Consider the following 8,868-nt stretch of genomic DNA (forward strand, 5'->3'; position numbering starts at 1 on the left):
AGGGGCACCACCTCTGCCCACTTTACTTTACCCTGCTTGGCCCGGAGCCTGACTAGTTAGCCAGTGATGGGTAAGATTCCTCAAGGAAGGGATGACCTAAGACAGGCATGGTCATGAAGAGGCCCAGAGGGAAGCACTTGGGGGGCTATAGAAAAAGGGGGTGATGGACCCTTGCCCCTCGGCTTTGACATAGCCTGAGTCCTCATTCTGTCTGCAAGAAGTCTCCTAATCTCATGGCTGCCTTACTTCCCCTGCCTGACTTAAGCCTGAGACAATGACAGAGGGCAGTGCAGTCCTGTGCTGGAAAGGGCAGATTTCCTGGGGCAAGCAGGCCTAAGAAAGAATGCATAAAACACTGTGAAACCTGCTTTGCTAAGAATGCCCTCAATTTTCTGATAAGGGTCCAAGCATGAAATGAGTTTGTTTCCCAAAGTTTTATAGCCCTTTAGCTAACTGACCCTGACTCAGAATAAGCCCTCAGAGTTCTTTGTATGGTATCTATTGTTTGATCCTTACTGCCTGACAATGATTGATGAGCTTTACCTGTATTCCTGTGCAAATTGAACCCAATAAAAACCCACTGAGGAAAAGGCTCCTGGCCCTTCTCCTTTGAGAGATCTGCCACCTTTCCTCCCTAAGCAGATCATGTCTTGATAGACTTAGTTTCATCCATGGGGGCTGGTGGGGCCCTGCGGGAGGAGCCCCCCCACATATGAACCTACAACACTTCACAGGAGAAAGCCACTCAGTTAGTCATGCTCAGATGTGACAGAGGAGACGACCTGGCATCAAAGACATTACAGGCTTGTTGCAAATGTGCCCCATATATTCAAGGATATAAAGGAAAACACTAGTATAATAAGAGAAGAAATAATAAGATTAAAAACTAAAGAAGTGCAACTTCTAGAGAAGAAGATACATGACCTAAAGTACAAATGTCACTGGATGAGAATAACAGCAGATTCAAATTGGTAGAATAATCAATAAACTTGAAGATGCAGCAATAGCTTTGGTTCTCACTGAAGAATATAGAGGAACGAAGGCTGAAGATGCTCAAGGCCCTTTGAGATAATATCGGGCAATGTAAATATGTAACATTTGAGACCCAGAGAAGAAGAGAGAGAAAGAATAAATACATGTGTATTTATTAAATAAATATTGGCTTCCGTTTTTACAAATGTGGTCACAGCTATAAGGTACTAAACAAACTCTCACCGGGGTAACATCTGTCTCTCCCTCTCTTCATCACAAGCACCCGTGCTGAGAACACACGGAAACAATGAATAATCACATCATTTAAACCCAGGAAGTGCCAGAAAACATTAAAACCACCCAGAGCAAGACATACTGCAAAGAAAAAAGATAAAAAGGACAGCAGAATTCTCAGCAAAAATACTATGAAAGCCAAAAGAAGGTGAAGAACTGGAAGAACACATGTTTTCCTAGCATTTCTCTTTCAAGGAAATTAGGGGTGATGGGCAGTGTTGGTGGGAAAATGCACACAACTGTACTTGAACAGCAATAAAAAAATGTTAAAAAAATGGAGACAACTGTACTTGAACATCAATAGAAAAAGAAAAAGAAAAAGAAAAAGAAAAGAAAGAAAAATATCTTTCCAAAGCTCATGGAAACATTTTCAGGCAAAGATCTGCTGGGAGAATTTATCACCAGCATGCCTGCATTACAAGAACTATACAGAAAGATCTTCACATTCAAGGTAAACAAAAAGGAGGTGAAAACGGAGGAAGATGGTCAAAAGACAGAGACTTCCAGTTGGAACCTAAATAAGAACTAGGGGTGCAATGCACAACGTGATAACAATGGCTGACCCTGCCGCTTAACACAGAGGAAACTTGTTAGGAGAGTCAGTGCTGAGTTCTCGTCACTGAGAGAAATACTTTTTCCTTTGTGTTTATGGCATCTATGTGAGAAGACGGTTGTTATCTGGACCTACTGTGCTAATCCCTCCACAATGTAGGTAAATAAAACCACCATGCTAAGTGCCTTACACTATACACTGATATTACCATTTTCAAAAATACTGGGAAAAGGGAAAATTATTTGCACACAAAGAGATAAGGAATACTTGAACAGGTTAATATATAGATAAGTATAACAGAAGTGCTTTTTCAAATTAAAAATCACTGTAAAACTCCTTAAAAAGAATACAATCTGGGATTTAGAAAACTACATTTTGTGGTTGAATGATGGGCTAATCAGAACCACGTTAATGTAAGCATACAGAAGCAAAATATTACATAAAGTATAATTCGAGTTAACACATAACATATTTATTCAGCACCCACTTGCCCTCCATCCATTGAAATGGAACTACCAGAAAGAGTCTCGGGAACCATAGGTGAAGGTGAAGGATTTCTGAATGGGACACAATACTGAGAGGCATCCTTCTCTGGAGCCCAGACCCAGCGCCACCTTGAGGAAGGGGCTCAGTCTCCCCTTGCAGCTTTCCCCGTGCGGGAGCCTCTAAACCTGTGGGGGAAACAAGTTCTGAAATGACACAACAGTTCTGTGGAGGGTTTGCTCTGGGGAGAACAAGATGTGTGAAGCCACAATGGCATCTCCAAATCCAAAATACCTTGAGAAACCCACTCACCTGGTATAGTAGAGCCAGGTGAGACCATAGGTGAGGAGGAAGCCCGCCCCCATGACAGCCCCTCTGATCAGGGTGAGGACCAGGGGCCAGGAGCCCTGCTGCTCCACACAGAGCTGGTGGGAGGTACAGGAAACACCTGCAAGAGGAAGAGGAAGACAGAGAGAGGTGTGAGTTTCCTAAAGTTGATACCTCAGTCCTGATTAATGCTCCGCCACTGCCCACCTCAGATCACAGGTGTCCTGCTAATACTCACCCTGCACAACTAGGTTCAGGGAGAAGTGGTAGGAGATTCGTGGGTGCTGAGCTTGGCAGGTGAACTCTCCTGCATCTGCCATGACCACCTGGGGCAGCTCCAGGACCCCCGGATCCAAGGGCTCGGAGGGGCTCACAGTCAGGCTCCCCCGCCACCAGCTCAGCCTCCCTGGGGGGTTGCCATCTGTCTCACACACCAAACGCAGGGACTGGCCTTCCTGGACTTGCAGGGAGGTGGCATTGCCCAGGACCTCTGGGACTAAGGAGACACAGAGAGACAGAGGGCCGGGCTGAGAGCTCCTCTCTCCTCTGTCCATCCCCAGACACAGAAATGGGAAACAGCATCTAGAGGAAAGCACAGCGAGCGAGCCAGGGCCAGTGGGGGTGAAGATGCATGAGGTGAGGTGCAGGCAGGAGAGGCCAGCTGCTGCTCCCAGAACTGGGGGTGGGGATTTGAGGAAGAGCTGGTCACATGTACACCTGGGGGAGTGCCCTTGGGAGGTAGACTTTGATGTAAAAAGCTGTGCAGAGGTGCTGACACATGTAGGGCTGACCATTGGAGGCTCACACACAGGTGAAGCTCTCAGCCTCTGCCCTGAGGGAGGAGAGAGCAAGGTGAGTTCTGAGCAGAAGAATAGGGTCACGTGTGGGGCATGTAGAGATGATTTTGGGGCCCAAATTGTGGCAGCCTGAAAGAGGAGAACCTGGAGGCTGGAGGCCACGAGGAGGCTAGCCCAGGTCCAAGTCTCTGTCACGTCCGGGTGAGAGAGAGGACACAGGCAGGCCGGAGGTGAGGCTGTGCAGCTGTGGGGTTTGAGGAAGTTTGAAATCTGAGACCTTTGCAGGATGTCACGTTTGCAGAACTTGGTGAGTCCTGGGGAGTGTTGGGCAAACACAGGGATGCCTGAAGTGACTTTCCCGACATTGAGTCAGGCCCCTCAGGCAGGAAGGGCCCTCCCTGGGGGCACAGAGGGCTCTCGGGATGATCTGGACAGCATAGGGTTTTGTGGGGGTCTTCAGGGAAGGGGGAGGATGGAAGCACCAGGATCAGGAAGAAAGGGGCTGGTAACGGGTCATGCAGCTGTAGACTCGTCTCCTTGGAGGAGAGGGAGAAGGCATGGCCAGGGAGAGGCAAGGAGTCAGACAGAGCATGTCATGGGAAAGTGTTGCAAAGAAGAGGTCAGGGGTGAGGGAGCAACCAGAGGTGGCAATGAAAGTTCAACTATAAATTCACAGGAAACCTAGAGAGACCTGGCAGGGGACAGGTGAGGGACAGGGCAGATGTGGGACTAGAGAGTGGATAAGGGTGATGGGGCCTCATTGTGCCCAATGTCAGATCATGTGACTCCTGTGCCCTCTGACCTCAATTCCACCCAGGGCCTCTCCCACCTGTGCTGTTTCCCCGGAACATGTGGATGGTCAGATTCCGTGGAGCATCTGGAGGAGAAATAAATAATTGGCCACGTGTGGTATGATGGGCTGGTCAGGAGCAAGGTGGTGGGTCTGGGTGTTTTCTCCATCCCCTCCCCAGCCATGCCCAGGAGAATAGTCCCCAAGTATCCTCCACCCAGGCCCTCCACCCCCAATTCCCTCCACCCTCAGGGGCAGGTGTCCTGACCAGGTACTCACAGGTCACATTGAGCTGGACAGTTCTCTCCTTGATCTTACCACCCGTCAAGGCCACCCGACAGGTGAGGTTTGTGCGGTTGTGCTCGGGCCCTGGTGTGAGGGTGAGCACTGAGTAGTTGGCAGTCCCGAGATTCCGGGGTGTGAGGTTGTCCCCCATCCAGAAGAAGACAGGTGGTGTCCCTCTCTCACAGTCCCATGACACTGTACAGGTAATGTTGATGGGGTGTCCAGATTCCAAGGTCCCCTGGATGTGGATGTCAGGTATTCGTGTCAGAACTGGAGAAGAGACAGAGACTCAGGCCCTGGAGGTGTGTGCCCCTAGCTGAAGCCTCTGTGCCAGGCCAGCCCCAGGGTCCAGTCCCAATCAGTCCCCCTGAGTCCATCCCAGGATGAGGAGAATCGGGTTCCTTCCCAGCCCAGGAGCCCGCAGGACCCAGCCATGTGTCCTCACCCTGCCCCATCTCTTACTTGTCACATGAATAGAGAGCTGGTTATATATGTAATTGTATCTCACATTGGACCCTCGCTCCACCCTGAAAAAGTATCTCCCTGTGTCCCTTGTCTGTGCGCCTCTTATGTGCAGGGAGCAGTCGTTGGTCTGGGGGTCCCCGATGAGGTGGAATCGGCCCTGGGTCTCCTGTTGCACTTTACGATTGGGGTTGTTTGTGGCTACTGGATCATCCTGGCCTGGGCTGGCCCCTTCCCGGAACCAGTAGCCATGAGCTGGGGTAGAGTCTGTCCAGCCTCTCTTGGGGTACATCACAGTGCAGGGCACGGAGATGCACAGGCCTTCCTGCAGCATCACGGACCCCTGTACATACAGCTGGAATCCTGGATCCTGAGCCAGGGACCCTGTGGGGAAAGGGGGGGGGTCAGCCACAGCCTCCGCCACAGCCTCCACCCCAGCTCACACACTCCCTCCTGGGGCACTCACCTGCCCACAGCAGGGCCAGCAGCAGCAGCAGCATCTCTGGAGGTTTTCTGGGTTCCTGTAGGTAAAAGGAGAAGGAAGGAAGTGGGAACAGAGCTGTGGGGAGTGAGCCCCATAGAAGCTGGGGAGGAGCATGGGACATCCTCTTGCCCAGAAGAGGAACTTCAGATATGGAGCTTGTCCCCTCTCTGCACAGAGCTGGTGGACACCCACAGGCGAGAGATCATGGAGACCTGCCCAGAGAGGAGAAGCCAGGGAGCAGACCCCAGATCCTGCCCCATCTTGGGGGCTTCCCCTGCAGCACTGGACCAGGACCAGGACCTTGAGGACCTGAGGATGGGACACCTGATCTCCTAAGGTCCTCCCATCCAAGGGACTTTTTTGAGCTCTGGTGTGTACACCAGGGAGCTGTGTGGACCTGGAGTTCATAGTCTCATCCAGACTCTCAGGGGGTTGGTCCTGCAAGGTGGAGGATTCATGTCTGTGTGAGCATCTAAGGCAGAAGAAACAGGGGGTCCTGGTGCAGTGAAGGCAGCATCCATTGATCCATCCATCCATCCATCCAACCTTTCATCCACCCACCAACCACTCAGTGAGCATCTAAGTGGAGGTCAGCTGGAGACAAGAAGGGATACATGTACTTGGTCATGCCGGTGAGTTAGTCTCCACCCAGTGGCATCACTTGGTCCCCAAGCCGAGTACTGTCGGGCTTTGCAGGTACAGTCACGGCTGAGTTGACCATGTTTCCCTGTGGCATGATGAGTATTTTCTTTAAATATGAGTGTGTGTTTTCCTTTCTGTAATCTAGTTAAAAAGAACTGTTTTCAGGTTGCAAAACTGAAAACACTACACCCATTAAACAACAACTCCCCATTGTCCTTGTTATAATGATGGAGACGTTCCCCAGGTATCTGTAGGGCCTGGGGGAGGAGCTCTCACCCACCATGTAGTCCTGGGAGCCCAGGGAGGTCCCTCTGCTCACAACACTGCTCCTGTGCCTCCCAGCCCCTCCCCTTGACTTTCACTTCCCTTGAGTAAAAAGGGCTTCCTGCTTCTTCTTCTGCACCTGTCTGTGTCTGTTGTTCATCCTGGTTGCAGGGACTGCAGCATAATTCTTTTTATTTCCAAATAAATTCTTTTAAGTTATTTTATTGTTTATGTTATTACAGTTGTCCCACTTTTTCCATTTGCCACACAACCCCTCCACTCCAACTCCCTCAGGTAAGCCCTACATCATTGTCCATGTCCGTGAGTCATGCATATATGTTTTTTGGCTACTCTATTCTCTATGCTATACTATGCATCCCCATATTCTGTAACTACCAATTTGTACATCTTAATCCCCTCACCTTTTTCTCCCATCCTTCCATCCACCCCCCTCCTACCCCGCATCTGGCAACCATCAAAACGTTCTGTATTTATGATTCAGTTTCTGTTCTGCTTGTTTGTTTATTTTGTTGTTTAGATTCAATTGTTGATAAATATGTATTTATTGCCATTTTATCATTCATATTTTGGTTCTTCTTAACATTTCATATAATACTGATTTGGTGATGATGAGCTTTTCAAGCTTTTGCTTGTGTGGGAAGCTCTTTATCTGTCCTTTGATTCTAAAAGATAGTGTTTCTGGGTAGAGTAATGTTGGCTGTAGGTCATTGCTTTTTATCATGTTGAATATTTCTTGCCAGCCCCTTCTAACCTTTAAAGTTTCTTTTCAGAAATCAGCTGACAGTCTTATGGGAGCTCCCTTGTAGGTAACTATTTTTCTCTTGATGCTTTTAAGATTATCTCTTTGTATTTAACCTTTGGCATTTCAATTATGATGTGTCTTGGTGTGGGCCTTTTGGGGTTCATCTTGTTTGGGACTCTGTGTTTTCTGAATTTGTACGTCTATTTCCTTCACAAAGTTAGGGAAGTTTTCTGTCATTATTACTTCATATAGGTTTCCAACTTCTTACTCTCTTGTCGTTCGGGCACCCTCATGATGCAAATGTTGGTATGCTTCATTCCCTCAGAGGTCCCTTAAACTACCCTCATATTTTTGCATTCTTTTTTCATTTTGCCATTCTGATTGTTTTTGCTTCCTATATCCAAATAGATGATTTGATTCTTGGCTTCATCCACTCTACTGTTGATTCCCTGTAAATTGTTCTTTATTTCCATTAGTGTATCCTTCGTTTCTGAATGGATCTTTTTTTGTGTTTTTGAGGTTCTCACCAAGTTCATTGAGCATAATTATAGCCAGTGTTTTGAACTCGGCATCTAGTAGATTTCTTATCTCCATTTTATTTAGTTCTTTTTCTGGGATTCTGTTCAGTTTTTTCATTTTGGCCATATTTGTCTCCTCATTTTGGCTTACTCCCTGTGTTTGTTTCTATGTAGTAGGTAGAGCCATGTCTCCCAGGCTAATGTCATAGGTGTCCTGTAGGGTCCAGTGACACAACCTCCCCTATTACCCAAGCTGGGTACCCAAGGTGTGCCCACCATGTGGCCTGTGTGCACCCTCCTTTTGTAGTTGAGCTTTGATTGCTGTTGGCACATGCAAGGTCAGTCACTGCCTGTGTTCTGTCCAGAGTCACACAGTGTAAGCCACAAAATAATCTGCAGATGGCTGCTACTAGTGCTGGACTTGGAGGTGTCCAGACAAGGCCCAGCTGTGAATCAAGGCCAGCTGCTGCTAGTGCCAGGCCTGGGGCAACTTGAGGAGAGGTATGGTACTCACTGAAGCCAGATGCTGCTTGTTTTAGAGGATTTAGAAAAATCTGAAGCATGGGCCAAGGCAAGCCATTCATATGGAAAAGCCACTCAAAACAACTTCAGTGGGCCCCAAAACTGAGTGGGGCAGGTCCTCAGGGAATCACCAGGGTGGGGCAAACAGTGTGAGCTGGGTAGATGAATCTCAGATATGACGCCGCCTGCTGGCTCAGTGGTTTTGTAGTGGAGAAGGCTCAGAAAACGAACAGCGGCTCCTGCCAGTACTTCTCTCTGGGGGAAAGCTGATGCCAGACTATTCAGTTCCTCCCCATATGTCTCTGTTGCATTTCAATCTGCTGTCCCCATGCTGGAGCTCAGAGAAGGTGAGTCTGAGTAAGACTGTGCATGGGCCCTGTAAGACTCCAGGGACTCCAGGAGCCGGATTCTCCACTGGTTTTTACAGCTGGAAGTTATGGGAACCTATGTTCCTAGCACGGGAACCCTGGGCTGGGGAGTCTAGTGTGGAGCTGGGACCCCTCACTCCTGAGATATCCCTCTACACATGCCTGGGGGACCAGCCTGTTCTGAGTCTATGCCCATCTTTCCAGTCTTGATGTGATTTCTTCTTTAATTCTGTAGTTGGAGGACTTCCATTCACCTTAACTTCTGATAGTTCTGAACAATGGTTGTCCTATAGTTTAGTTGTTATTTTTATGTAGTGGTTCAGGGAGGCAAGCCCCATTTACCT

General features: G+C 48.6%; 1 protein-coding gene across 1 annotated transcript; it reads right to left on the reverse strand.

Annotated features, from left to right (window-relative positions):
* Positions 1-2,216: 2,216 nt before the first annotated feature.
* LOC112310230 (sialic acid-binding Ig-like lectin 14) lies at positions 2,217-5,510 on the reverse strand. The gene is made up of 7 exons (XM_024566483.4): positions 5,430-5,510; positions 4,964-5,347; positions 4,496-4,771; positions 4,256-4,303; positions 2,868-3,125; positions 2,615-2,750; positions 2,217-2,490 (listed from the first exon to the last, which is right to left on the reverse strand). Exons 1-7 carry the CDS (start codon positions 5,461-5,463, stop codon positions 2,448-2,450), a joined length of 1,179 nt encoding a protein of 392 aa, XP_024422251.2. The 5' UTR covers positions 5,464-5,510; the 3' UTR covers positions 2,217-2,447.
* Positions 5,511-8,868: the final 3,358 nt, after the last annotated feature.

The sequence above is a fragment of the Desmodus rotundus genome, chromosome 12 (genome assembly GCF_022682495.2).
Source record: "Desmodus rotundus isolate HL8 chromosome 12, HLdesRot8A.1, whole genome shotgun sequence".
In the NCBI taxonomy this organism is placed as follows: Eukaryota; Metazoa; Chordata; class Mammalia; order Chiroptera; family Phyllostomidae; genus Desmodus; species Desmodus rotundus.